Genomic DNA, 14,938 nt, shown 5'->3' on the forward strand with positions numbered 1-14,938 from the left:
TCTACAGCTACAAAATTCGGTGGATTTGGTTGGAAAACCTTGAGAATTTCCTTGTATTTCTAACTGGACGATAATGGAGTGTGGCTTAGCTAGAATATCAAATGCATTGCATAACGCAACGCTATTTACTCACTCTAACGGAGTGAATGGTATTATTCCTTATTCATAAAACAGCCAGGAATTTCTTTTGCAAATTCTAAACGCTCTATAGACAAGGTCTGTAATTCATCATATTTCAGAGAATCCGCCAGCTTGCCTTGACCTTGTCATAACGTGCTCCACCTCAGCTTCCCTGCCAAACACATAGTCTAGCGTAACTTAAATAAATATGTTCTCTGCAGAATACAAGTTATTAATTTGACAAAATAAATTTATATTGAATATCGGTGCTCGCAGAGGTGATGAAGTTTTTTCTTTATCGTTTTACAGGAGTCATTACACAAGTTTGTGGATGTTAATCCGTTAATCCTCCTTGGGAGCAAACTTTATCATATTTGATTATTACAAAGGTAGCAATCAGAGAGAGAGAGAGAGAGAGAGAGAGAGAGAGAGAGAGAGAGAGAGAGAGAGAGAGAGAGAGAGAGAGAGAGAGAGAGAGAGAGAGAGAGAGAGAAGAAGGGAGAGAGAGAGAAAGCGAGCGAGGGAGATGGAGGGAGAGAGGAAGGGAAGGAGGAAGGGGAGGGAAGCTAAAAATATGGCGTTTCAATAAAAACCACACGCATGAGAAACAAATATGTATATTGAAAATCTTCACAAAATCAAAATATTTATTGAATTAAATATACTAATAAACAAAGTGTGGGAAATACTTGCATTATATGAATCTGTCTGGAACTTTTCATCGTCTAGTGTTGTGCCTCCTCTGTTCTCCTTCACTCGTCTGGCTATTACCTCGTAAATCCATTTATGAGAAATGCCAGACTCTTTCAACTGCAACGACAGCTGGTTAAAACGCTGTCGAAATGGCGCACCTTTGCTAAGGGAAGAATAATGAAGTTTTTAATCTGTATCAAAAGGAACCAAATAAGTTATACACGAGTCATATATAGATTGAACAATGATTTCAGTTGATACTAATTAAAAATTTTCATAGATTCACAATAATTTCTTCTTTACAAGAGGAAAAACTTATAAATTAATTAATTCACTTAATGTAATACAAGTAAGAAATGTACTTAGAGACTATTAAAAAGTATTATAACACAGTATACATGCCGGAACCCCCATCCGAAGTCATGTAAGACGTGGACTCCCTCACTGGTGACATAGTATGGTGTCTGGCCGAGGTTGTCAGTGTAGAAGGAATCAATGACGACCGTGATGTGGAATTTGGGTGAAAATAGAGTGTAACTTCCCTGCTTCACCAGCGACAGTGCTTCTTCCACTCTCAAGATCTAAAACAAAAGGAGGTATTTAGTTATATTTTTAATTTTTCTGGATAATAGATGAGACATTAATTTATTTTGCTTCGATTCGTAGAAAACTAACGGCTTGACAAAGCTCCTGGAGAGCGAAACGTTGCCACAATAAAATGTCACATTAGTTGCACTTGTGTCCTTTTACTTTACGCATAAAACTAGTTGGTAATCAACTCCGATGTTTCCTGTGTGAATCATGTGGTCGTCCCAAAGATGAGGGGGTACTTGTACCTCCTCCCATGGGAGACTTAAGTCTCGAGACACTCCCCAGATAGGGAGCCAAGGCCGGGTCACCACTACTTGGAAAAGACCCGGGCCGGGAGAATACCGGCGAATAAAAAAAAAAAGAAAAATGCATAAGCCTGCGCTATCAGCACTTAACAATTTGTATTGTTTATCTGATGTCACGACCCTAGGATCTGTAAACTTTATATTAAACAATCTGACGTCAGTTTTACATGAAATTAATGAGTCGCTCATTATTACTTATATGAGAACACTGATACTGGTTTCAAAAGGGTACGAGCTGGATCTCCAATTGTGTACATCTTGATGTGGGAAATATTCTTTGAGTTGGAATATTCTTCAGACATTACATTAAGTGCGGATCAGTGTGTCGGTGATAAATCAATTCTTCCCGTATCATCAACCTTATTCTATTAATACCTCTGATAAATCATGAAGTTTTAGTTGCTTTTTCATTTTACCAAGAAATTTTGTCTTCGTCTTACTGCATGTATCTTCTAACAAATACAACCTTCAATTGGATTATATTCTGATCAATGATTACTGTAATTAAACTTATTTAAAGATACTTCATCTTCTCTTAGTTGTAATTCACTGTGTCGATATTATTTGAGTTTATACTCATTATCTTGTTTCACAATGCTAGTAAATTTTTCTTTTCTTATTCAGGTAAATTCTCCTCGTGCAACTGTCTGCAACTTCAGCTGCACATTGTTTATTCTTACATTTCCTCACCAACATCACAAGTGGTGATCTTTTTCTTGCTATTTCAAAGTGTCAGTGAACTGGAAAAATTCTTAATGAATAAAAATCACTAAATTCATGTAAAACTGGTGACAATTTTTTTTCCATTTATTGTAGGTAAAGTCAGCAGACAAAACGACTACAACGTCAGCAGAGTAAGAAAGTCTCGCTCTCCGATTGTAACGAATATCGCCCACGAAACTTTGGGATCGGTTCCCATCCAGTTCATACAAAACAACACATCATCAGGAGCTTGTAATGCTGCAGAAATGAGTCAGAAATCAGTTCAAGGGAATGACTCGAGCTAGAATGTGATGGCATCAAACAGGGCGTATGTGCCAAGTGCCAGAAAAATGAAGACAAGATATTAAAACAGTAGCAGTAGAAGAGGCATAATGAAACATACTAACATTAAATATTCAGTATTGACCAAACGAATGCAGCATTAACACTTTGACAACTATCTCCACACTCTCAGGCTTCATATTGTATTAAAGTATCTGGCATCCATCAGTATGGGATTTTTTCCCTCTCATAAAGAAAATGGGGAAGCAGCAAAAAGGGCAAGCCCTCCTATTTCCAGAGACTGGCCCAATACCCTTCAGGTAAACACTGGTTTATCCATGATGTTGACTGTGAGCAGCAAAAGATACTCAGTTTATATGCGTTGAGTTGCATTTCCGACAACCCAGAGAATTCAGATTGAATTTAGGTTTCAGACTGTGAACAATGCCTTCCATTACAAAGTTATCTAATTTGAATATGCCACTACTATTATTGTATAATGAATGTTTAACATTTCTAAATAATTTTTCGAGTAATTAATGAAGTAATACTCAGTAATGCCTTAATTATCTATACTGAAATACTCACCTCCATTTTCTTATTAATCTCTTGCATCACAGGATCAGTATGATATTTGAAGTATTGTCCAGGGGCCCCCTTTATGAGCCACGACTCGAGGCCCCACCTCCAGTTGTTCCTAGACACCAGGTCCTCGACTGTTTCCGGGGGTTTAATCTTACCCTGGATTGTGAGGTGAGCGATTAATGATGAGCTGTACCCTGTGATTATGACCAGACAGAACACCAGCCACACTACTACCATCACCTGTAAACACGAAATAAATTGATACTGGGACAACCGGTAATGTAAAAAATCAGATTAAACAGGTACGAAAACATGATCATTATTAATGATTTAATTATTATTAAAAATCGTAGTTGCTTGCTATTGATTTAAAAAATTATTAAAAAAATATTGAAAACTATTACCACTTTCTTTAAAATAAATTCTAAGTAAATAAAAGAACCTGGTTTGTGAAAACTAACTTATGTGTGTACACAGGATTTTTATTAAAGCGTGGCGTGAGAATCTCCTTCCATTTAAACATAACACGAAAACTTAAATCCAGTGACAGAGTTAAGTTCAAATCAATGGGTAAAAGTCAGAAGCACGAGTGACATCAGGAACGAAGAGCACTAGAGCTCAAACAAAGAGAGTTCATGAGGACATCAAAGGGATACATGAACACTAGGGGGGACACATTTCAAGAAAACGATTAACGAGGCTATGAAAAGGGTATATGAGTTTACTGGAGAGGGCAAGACAGGTCATAATAACACTCGAGGTTCATCCTCGAGGTTTTTCTGGTGATTAATAGAGTCATATATAAGGTTCTCGAGGTAATACACAGTTATCTTAAAATCACACAAGTGGTGTGTTATTCCATGCTAAAAATGTACTACTAGATATACAACAGTTCGTAATGTAACACACAGAGCTGTACCAAGAGTTCTCCAGATACATTAGAATGTATATTAAAGAGATTAATAAAAACACATGCGAAAGGTACATAAGGCCATGACCTCATGTACGTGGCGCTTGTGTCCTGAAGCCATGCAAAAAGTTCTTGAGGCCATGCAAAATATACATGATGCAAAAGAAAAATTACATGAGTCCATTCAAAAGATATCTGAAGCCATGCAAAGGTTTCTAAGGCCATGCAAAGGTTTCTAAGGCCATGCAAGGGTTTCTAAGGCCATGCAAAGGTTTCTAAGACCATGCAGAGGTTTCTAAGGCCATGCAAAGGTTTCTAAGACCATGCAAAGGTTTCTAAGACCATGCAAAGGTTTCTAAGACCATGCAAAGGTTTTTAAGACGATGCAAAGGTTTCTAAGACCATGCAAAGGTTTCTAAGGCCATGTAAAGGTTTCTAAGGCTATGCAAAGGTTTCTAAGACCATGCAAAGGTTTCTAAGACAATGCAAAGGTTTCTGAGGCCATGTAAAAGGTTCCTTTGACCATAAAAAGAAGTACACGATGCAGTGCAGAAGATACATGTGGCCATGACTCGAATGGTTCCTGAGGCCATTGAAAAGTTACATGAAACCATGCAAAAGGTACATGAGGCCATGCAAAAGGTACAAGAGGCCATGGAAGAAGTACATGAGGCCATGCAAAAGTTCTTGAGCCCATGTGTGTCATGGTACAGGGGTCTTACAATTTATTCAGCGTATGTCACACTTCCATATAGGCTGCCTCCCGATCAGTGAACGACAGATTCTAAGAATTTAACGATCTAATAAGTACCCCATTATTATATCAGTACCTCGGTTCATCGACCAGTCACCTAATTGTAGTTGCAGGGGTCGAGTCATAGCTCCTGGTCCCGCCTCTTCCCTGGTCACTACCAGGACCATTCCCTGTTTCAAGAGCTTTATTATACCTCTTCTTAAAGCTATGTATGGTTCCTGCCTTCACTACATCACACACCAGATTGCTTCACTGTGACTGAAGAAATAGTTCCTAACATCTCTGTGGCTCATCCGAGTTTTCAACTTTCAGCTGTGACCCCTTGTTGCTGTGTCACATCTCTGGAACATTCTGTCCCTATCAACCCTGTCACTTTCTCTCAGTAATTTACATACCGTTATCATGTCCTCCATATCTCTCCTGTGTTCCAGTGTTGTCATGCTGAGTTCCCTTAACCTCTATTCAGCCCCGGGACTAGTCTTGTTGCAAATCTTTGCACTTTCTCTAATTTCTTGGCCAGGTGTGGGTTCCATACTGGTGGTGCATACTCCAGTATGGGCCTGACGTACATGGCGTACAGTGTCGTGAATGACTCCTTACTTAGATGTCGAAACACTATTCTCAGGTTTGCCAGGCGCCCATATGCTGCAGCAGTTATTTGGTTGATGTGCACCGCAAGAGATGTGCTCGGTATGATGCTCACCCCAAGATCCTTTTCCATGAGTGAGCTTTGCAGCCGCTAACCTCTTAGGCTGTACTCCGTCTGCGGTCTCCGTTGTCCATCTCCAAGCTTCATAAGTTTGCACTTGCTGAGGCTAAACTCCAGGAGCCATTTGTCGGACCAGGGTTGCAGCCCGTCCAGTTCCTCTTGTACTCTTACCTGATCCTCGTCATTAGTGTTACATCGTCTGTAAACAGAGACACCTCTGGCTATATCCCTTCCGTCATGTCATTCACTTATACAAGAAACAGAACCGGATCTAGGACTGACCCTTATGGAACCCCAATCGACACATGGACCCACTCTGACACCTTGTCTCGGATCCTGATCCCTGAACCATTTCAGTACTTTCTCTCCTATTCCTGCCTGCTTCTCTACTTTTTGGACGAGTCTTTTGCATACTCTAGACCAATGCTGCATACATCAACTCCTACATGCTCCAGAATCATTCTGCAAATTGCAAGCCTATCCTGAATGTTCGAGGTAAATGTGTATGATACAGGCCCATCTTGAATGTTCCTGACAAATACTACATGCTCCCTGATTTACTTGTATGCTCCACGCTCATCCTTTAGGTTTCAAATCCATCCTGACTCCTTTACGGTGGCCCGTGGCCTGGTGGCAAAAGCTCTTGCTTCACACTTTGAGGATCCGGGTTTGATTCCGGGAAAGGGGTGGAAACATTGGGCGTGTTTCCTTTCATCTTTCATCTTAAGGACTTGACGCCCATTTGGCATGCTCCAAGAGATGCTGCATGCTGTAGGGCCATTCCGTATGCTCTGGGCCCATGCTCAAGGCCATTCATCCACACTTCAGGTTTACTTTAAGTGTCCAATGATAATATTGAACGTCAAGGACCATCGTGCATGCTCTAGGGTCATTCTGCATGATACAGGTCTGTTCTGATGCTTCCAACTTATCCTGCAGTCTCCGGTATCATTTTGCATGCTAACGTTTCATCGTGCCTACTCCATGCCTATTGTATATGCTTCAGGCCCATCCTACAGGATGGATGGATGGATGAAGGCCAATTTTGCATACTCCAGGCATTTCTTTTATTCTCTAGTCCCATTATGAAATCTATAAATCCTTCCTGCATGCTCGAGGCCTGAGCTGCGTTATCCAGTTTCTAACCGCAAGCTACGTTTCCATCATAAATGTTTTAAGAGGTTCATCATGTACGCTCCTGCATGTTACAGGCCCATTCTGCACTCTTCAGGTAATATTGTAAGCACTAGGGTTATCCTGTCATGCACACTCCAGGTACATGGTTCATTCTCAGTGCACATCGTGCATGTCTCAGATGATCATGAGCGCTGTAGACCAGAGCTAAAATCCCGTCCTTCATTATCCAGGCCCACCCTGCATTATCTAGACAAATCCTGCAATATCCAGGCACATCCTGCATTATCCAGACCCATCATTCATTCTCCAAGTTCATGAAGAAAAAAGGCACACTACCGTGACTGGAACAATACACAAATAACCCGCACTTAAAAGAGGGAAGCTTATGACGACGTTCCTACTTGTACCACATGCGAGCCACACTAACACACGAGTGTGAGGGAGCCAGTATATATAGCCGAGGAGGACAGGGACGAGAGAAAGGAGGAAGAAAGAAGTATAGAGGTATTGGTTGAAGAAATGCTGGTAGTGGAATTAGAAGCAGAAGTAGTAGTGACAGTAATAAGTAGGGGAAGTAGGTTCAGTGGCACAACAGACAGAAGGGGAGAGAAGGAATGCAATAGTAGAGGTAGTAGTACTAGTGATGGTACTAGCAGTAGTAGTAGTAGTAATGGAGTGGTGGTCCTATTAGTAGAGGCAGAAGTGGAGTAAGTCTACGGATAAGAAAAAGGATCAGTACAAAAGAGCTAATGTCCCACAAGGGGTAGGAATAAAAAAAAACAGGAATGGGGGATGAACTGATGGGCGGAACAGGAGGCGGGACCAGCTAATAGAAGAGCATAAGATGTGAGAGGCACTGAGAGGCTGAGTAGGTTCATCAGGGTGAGGGACTGAAGAAGTCTACAGCATTCCTTCAAACTTATTTTAAATAACCAAATTATTGGTCACAAAGACAAAACATGCTGAGATAAGTGATCAGTGCATTAAACGCTTGAAACAATCAATTTGGCTTGTGATCTGGATAAAAATAGACTAGTGTAAAATATTCACAATTGTTCCTGCTTGTTATCGAAGATTTAAGGAGGTGAAGATTGAGGTCCATGACCAAAACGGGTCTATACAAAATTCCGACAACATTTTTTAGAGACATCTTGAAGTATCTGAAAATTAACATACAAATGTTGGTCTGAAATCATATTTTTTTTCCGACTTCTACTTTGTAGTTTAAGCTCATCAAAAATTCTTCCTCAGCTCCAAGAACTCAATGACACAAGTAAACGTTAAAAGGGAGAAACTATCTTCAGGACACTCATACTCTGACCTCGTAACTGGTCATCGTCTCAATAAGTCTTGCGCCAGGAGACAGCTGTGGAGAAAATTCTCCAGTTGTGAAGGGGGCGATATCCCCCTCTAAAAAGGAGGTAGCTCCTCTCAAAAGGGAATAGTGAAAGAGGGCTACTATCTTTCTCATTCCCAAAAAAACAACTGCTCAGCTGTACGTGTTCATTACCAAGCAACATTGCAAATTGATCGCACATCAGAAACATATGTTAGACTAAGGCGTCATGAGAACACTTCTCTCCTTACAAGAGCATGTGCTCGATTGTGCACTAGTGTGTAAGTCTGAGGGAACTACTGTTTCACCAGACCATTAAAAATTAGAGATGAATTACCTTGATCTTGATACAATAGTTAGGGGTATTAAGTCACACAGCCCGCATCTAAAATGCAAGTAATCCTTGACTGAAGTCTGTTGCATGCTGGCATCGATTATCTATGTTCCATATGTCAGCAGAATCTTCCTTGAAGGGAGGGAGCAGACGCTGGTAGGACAAACTGCAGTGATTTTTCGATAGGTGAAGATTTCAAAGAAGCGGGCGGTGTCCAGACGTGGGCACCCGTGCCAACTGAAGTCGAAATGCAGAGACAGTTGTGGCTGGTTGCGAGTGCATTTCCCATGTGTGTACTGATAATCTTCAGGAAGAATAACGGAAGAGTTAAGAATCACGTAACTCTCCCATGTGCATGAGTGCAACACATCCTTCCTACCACAAATTATTACGGACTAATATGAGTTACATTCGTCAGGCGACGTGTGTCAAGCAGACAACAGAAGACGTGGCCATGAGTATCATACCTTTTCAAATCAAGTTAGCGGTAACGGCTTCAGTGAAGTCACCAGCATCACATGCTCTCATTACAAAATGAGCCAGGTAAGTTCAACCTCATCTTACATCTTCCGTTCAGTACTGCAGTACCTAGGGTTGATGTTAGGGAAGTAGGACTCACGATATCGAGATCGTGATTTACTTTCGATTGCCCAGTTCCAGGTAACTTCAAGACCACAGCCTTGAAGTAACCTGGTATTGGGTATTGAAACAGTGGCATATGTAATCTATAGGAATATAATATCCCTTTGTACACACCTTTCAAACAGCCCCGTAGGACACTGACAGCCAACACAAAGGGGATACCCAGGTTGCGGCTACTGGGGATCTGAGCTGTCAACTAATAAGTGCGGTTTTATGATCAAGTATTGCCCCATGTTGTTTTTATTATGTAAACGTCCCTACAACAACGTTATTTCCTAATGAATTAAGCACTGTCCCTCACCTTACATATTGTTGGTCTCGGATCTTTCAGTTATTCACAACCTACGAGAGATGGCCCACAGTTTCATGAGAGATTTAAGCTACGGCTGTTTGGAATCTTTAGGATGTTCAGCTAAAGTTTCTGGCCTCTTAATGGTTTTGAATTAATGTTTTTGGGTCTCTTGAAAGTGTTGAGCTACAGATCTTTTTTTGTGACGAAGAAGTGATGAAACAAAGACAAAAATGGATCTGTTTACTGAAGGATGGGTCGGTAGGCTGCTGGTTCAGCAGCGATCCCCAACTGTATAAAACAGTAGTGCTGAGTATCACGCAATGAATTCCTGTCATCCACTGCCATATTCGCTGAAGTAACCACATGACGACGTTCCACACTATAACACACACCATCAGTGCTAACCATAAGCCGCCTGTACATAGTGATAAGCTAATTTAATATTAAACGTATTAGTAATATATTGCCGCTAAGTTTGAGCTGTGGTAATCTTCACCTTAACCGTTGATAAACAGCCAGCACACAGTACTAGTATTAGCATTAAAAAATACTTTTAATCCTAATTATCATCAGTGTGACAGTGGTGGTCGACTGATGGCAAACTGAAGTATCAGTGTGCAAAATCAGTAAGAATAAGTTACTTTTATTAAGAGTTTGTGTGTTAGCAAACTGACATTTTTTGATGGCAACAAAAAAAATTCATTCTAATTTGATTTTTATAGCTCAGGACTTGCCAAATTAGTAATCATAATAAAATACTGATATATTCTGAAGCAGTTTCTGTGAGAAAAAAAAGTCAGGCTGCCATTGGTGCTATGTATTAAATTAAATTTTGTTTTTCCTGTAAATGTTTTATTTTGTCCTTCATTTAATTTATTTCATTTCTAATTTTCCAGTGAACGACCTTATAAAAACGGAGTTTGTTATCAAATCCCATAAATTACTCTGATAAGGACTATACAGCATGATAATTTGAAGGATATAATGTACAAGTCTTTTCGAGATCATTACAAGATAAGATAAACTGAGTGTATAGAGCAATACAATACAATACAATACAATACAATACAATACAATACAATACAATACAATAGGAATCCTTAAGAGACTGATATTATTATTATAATCAAGGGGGAAGCGCTAAACCCGGAGGATTATACAGCGCCTGGGGGGGGGATGTGGAAGGCATTCAGGCTTAATTCAGGGAACTGGAGCACAGATCCAATTCCCTAAATCAAGAGCCCCTCACCAACATTAAGAGACTGATAAAAAAAAGTTTATTGACAGTTTCTTATTACTTAAGATATGGTAAAATGATCTATATAATACAGTACACAAGAAATCTTTCGCAATTCAGCCAATTGGCTAAAAGATCACAAAAGATAAAAAATATTTGAATTATTTCGTATTTGATATGCATTGCAGTGAGTTCTTTAGAACTTGTAAAATTAATAACAAAATCTTTTCCTGCTGAAATGTATTAATAATAATTACTCACCAGTGAAAGGTCGTATTATAGACAGGTGTTGTGGCAGATGTTTGGCCTTCAGTGACACTAAGCTCAACGAATCAATCTCGTATCCACTTACAAACTCCATAACACGCAGTCGCTCTGCTGTTGGTCCTAAAGGTGCACCACAATCAGCCTCCTCTCGTTGTAATTCTCCCAACATTCCATTAAATTTACCTTCAGTTTCAGATCCCCAAGATCGATTACTCGTCTCACGAACCTCGATGCTGCTCAGTGTGTACAAGAAATTAGAAATTATAATGCAAGCATGAATATGTGGGGTTTTAATGCTTGAAAATGTAGTTTATATTCTTTGTCAATTTATTTGATGGTTTAACAGTGAAAACATTTCCAGCATGAGGCCTAGCTTCTCCCTACGAGCCCCGTGAGGGCGGGGAATGTGGCTAGGCCTGGGGACAGTTGGTCCCAAAGATGAGGGGGTACTTGTACCTCCTCCCATGGGAGACTTAAGTCTCGAGACACTCCCCAGATAGGGAGCCAAGGCCGGGTCACCACTACTTGGAAAAGTCCCGGGCCGGGAGAGTACCGGCGAATAAAAAAAAATAAATTCTCATTAATTATTGAAAGATTTTTGTCGTGTACTAAATTAGATAAGGTCTAACCTGCAGTTGAGCTTAAGAGAGACGACAGAAACGAGCCTAGCGTCAACACAATCTCTGTAAGTAACTAGACAACTTGGCTGGTCACTCAGAGGTTGGTAATCAGAATATGGGAGGTTCCGCATCACAATGAACTTAATCTTGTGACCCATGAAATTCTGAAATTGGTCTGAAGAAGAAATTTTTAATTATTTTTGTTCTTATTCTGTTGTGCAGGAATTTCGTTTACTAATTAAATATAACAAAAAAATAATTAATCACCAAGAAAAAATGATTTGCCTGTGATGAATTAAATGCAAAATGCTGAGACTAGAAAGTTTTGAAGCAAAATCTTTAAATTAAAAATTTAAAACGAACGTCTCGATTTAAGAAAAAGATTGATAAAAGCTGAACGTCTGATCAAGAGAGTGGAAATTAGGAGTCAAACATTAACATATAAAGAGAGTGTTATATGGCAGACGAACCTGGTACTATACAGGAACAGAACTGCGGTGTAGGAAGGAGCAGTTGTATATTTTATCGATTTCCTTTTCTTGATAAGCAGAAAAGTGTCACACACACTTATTTTTTTTCAAAACTTAATGTAAAAGTTAATAAAACTTACCTTAAAAAACTTAACCTTATCATAACAAGCGCAATTTAATTTAGACTAACCCATCTAAATATTTTTAGATAAGTTTCAAATAATTTAATAATTCATTTTTTTTATTTTATTAACACATCAGTCGATTCCCACCAAGGCAGGGTGGCTCGAAAAAGAAAAACTTTCACCATCATTCACTCCATCCCCGTCTTGCCAGAGGGATGCCTTACACTATAGTTATAAAACTGCAACATTAACACCCCTCCTTCAGAGTGTAGACACTGTACTTCCCATCTCCAGGACTCAAGTTCGGCCTCCCGGTTTCCCTGAATCCCTTGATAAATGTTACTCTGCTCACACTCCAACAGCACGTCAAGTACTAAAAACCATTTGTCTCTATTCACTCCTATCAAATACGCTCACACACGCTGGAAGTCCAGGCCCCTCGCACACAAAACCTCCTTTACCCCCTCCCTCCAACCCTTCCTAGGCCGACCCCAACCCCGCTTTCCCTCCACTATAGATTTATACACTCTCGAAGTCATTCTGTTTTGTTCTATTCTCTCTACATGTCCGAGCCACCTCAACAACCCCCTCCTCAGCCCTCTGGATAATAGTTTTGGTAATCCCACACCTTCTTCTAATTTCCAAACTGCGAATTCTCTGCATTATATTCACACCACACACTGCCCTCAGACATGACATCTCCACTGCCTCCAGCCCTCTCCTTGTTGCAACATTCATCACCCATGCTTCACGCCCATACAAGAGTGTTGTTACAATTATACTCTCATACATTCCCCTCTTTGCTTCAATTTGCTTTCACGGAAAAAGTTCTTTGTCTCCACAGACTCCTAAGTGCACCAATCACCCTTTTCCCCTCATCAATTCTATGATTCACCTCATCCTTCATAGACCCATCTGCTGACACGTCCGCTCCTAAATATCTGAATACATTCACCTCCTCCATACTCTCTCCTTCCAATCTGATATCCAGTCTTTCGTCACCTAATCTTTTTGTTATCCTCATAACCTTACTCTTTCCTATATTCACTTTTAATTTTCCTCTTTTACATACCCTACCAACTTCATCCACTAACCTCTGCAACTTCTCTTCAGAATCTCCCAAAAGCACAGTGTCATCAGCAAAGAGCAACTGTGACAACTCCCAATTTGTGTTTGATTCTTTATCTTTTAACTCCACACCTCTTGCCATGACCCTAGCATTCACTTCTCTTAATAATAAACAATAATAACAAACATTCACTTCTCTTATTAATAAACAAACAAAATGAAATATATTTGTTTCGTTAGGTTCAGAAAGATTTTTGCAAAATTATTGCATACTCAAATTGTCGCTTGCTTTATTCGGCAAGAAGGGATTTGCTATTTGTTGCATGCAAAGAGTATGTAATCTTTATTCAGAGCATGTTAACACACTTAGGCTGCCTTACCAACCAGCAAACCAGGTCACTAGGGGTCTGAAGATCGGGGCCCCATCGTCAGATTAGTACCTAGGTTCAGCCAATCATAATGTGGATCTGGTAATTGTGAAGGTGATGTGGCTACTACTCATATTTTCACCCTTATCATTTTCATTCTACAGCTGGTTGAAGCACAGTGGTCTGCTCTCTCTTGGCTGCTGTTCTACCTTGATTACCGTGGCATGCACTAATACCTATTGCTGTACATAGTGTATATAGTGTACATACTTCTGTTTATACATGGTGAAGGATAATGTAATTAAAAGTTTTCTGCTGTGTTTATTTTGTTCCCTTTACACCCAGAATAACAGGCCTTGAATACCTGGGTTGTAATACTATTTAAGCCAAAATCGCAAGTTTAACATACCTGGATTACCTGGAGGTTATTCCGGAGATCAACGCCCCCGCAGCCCGGTCCATGACCAGGCCTCCCAGTGGATCAGGGCCTGATCAACCAGGCTGTTACTGTTGGCCGCACGCAGTCCAACGTACGAGCCATAGCCCGGCTGATCCGGCACTGACTTTAGGTATCTGTCCAGCTCTCTCTTGAAGGCAGCCAGGGGGTTATTGGTAATTCCCCTAATGCTTGATGGGAGGCTGTTGAACAGTCTTGGGCCCCAGACACTTATGGTGTTTTCTCTTAGTGTACCAATGGCGCCCCTACTTTTAATTGGGGGCATTTTGCATCGCCTGCCCAGTCTTTTACTTTCGTAGGGAGTGATTTCTGTGTGCAGATTTGGGACCATTCCTTCCAGGATTTTCCAAGTGTAGATTATGATATCTCTCCCTCCTGCGTTCCAACGAGTACAAGTCAAGTGCTTCCAAGCGTTCCCAGTAGTTAAGGTGCTTGACAGAACTTATACATGCAGTAAAGGATCTCTGTACACTCTCTCGATCTGCAATTTCACCTGTTTTGAATGGAGATGTTAATGTACAGCAGTATTCCAGCCTAGAGAGAACAAGTGATTTGAAAAAGATCATCATTGGCTTGGCATCTCTCGTTCTGAAAGTTCTCATTATCCATCCTATCATTTTCTTTGCACTTGTGATCGTGGCACTGTTGTGATCCTTGAAAGTGAGATCCTCAGACATTACTACTCCCAGGTCCCTTACAAAATTTTTCCTCTCTATTGAATGGCCAGAGTCTGTAGTATACTCTGTTCTAGTTATTATCTCCTCCAGTTTTCCATAACGGAGTAGTTGGAATTTGTCCAAATTGAACATCATATTGTTTTCCGTTGCCCACTGGATGATACGGAGCTGTGGTGTATGTCTCTGTCTATGTCTGATATGAGGATGAGGAGTAAGATGGGGGCGAGTACTGTGCCTTGTGGAACAGAGCTCTTCAC

At 40.3% G+C, this 14,938-nt stretch overlaps 1 protein-coding gene across 1 annotated transcript in view; it reads right to left on the bottom strand.

Annotated features, from left to right (window-relative positions):
- Positions 1–812: 812 nt before the first annotated feature.
- The window catches only part of LOC128689618 (uncharacterized), a 29,762-nt gene continuing 15,636 nt past the window's right edge, over positions 813–14,938 (bottom strand). Inside the window, exons 5-6 of the mRNA XM_070087667.1 lie at positions 3,282–3,518; positions 813–1,394 (exon numbers count right to left, since the gene is read on the bottom strand). Of these exons, the coding sequence (XP_069943768.1) occupies positions 3,430–3,518 (89 nt within the window). The 3' untranslated portion in view covers positions 813–1,394; positions 3,282–3,429. The remainder of the gene's footprint in view (positions 1,395–3,281; positions 3,519–14,938) is intronic.

Source organism: Cherax quadricarinatus, chromosome 22 (genome assembly GCF_038502225.1).
Source record: "Cherax quadricarinatus isolate ZL_2023a chromosome 22, ASM3850222v1, whole genome shotgun sequence".
Taxonomy (NCBI): Eukaryota; Metazoa; Arthropoda; class Malacostraca; order Decapoda; family Parastacidae; genus Cherax; species Cherax quadricarinatus.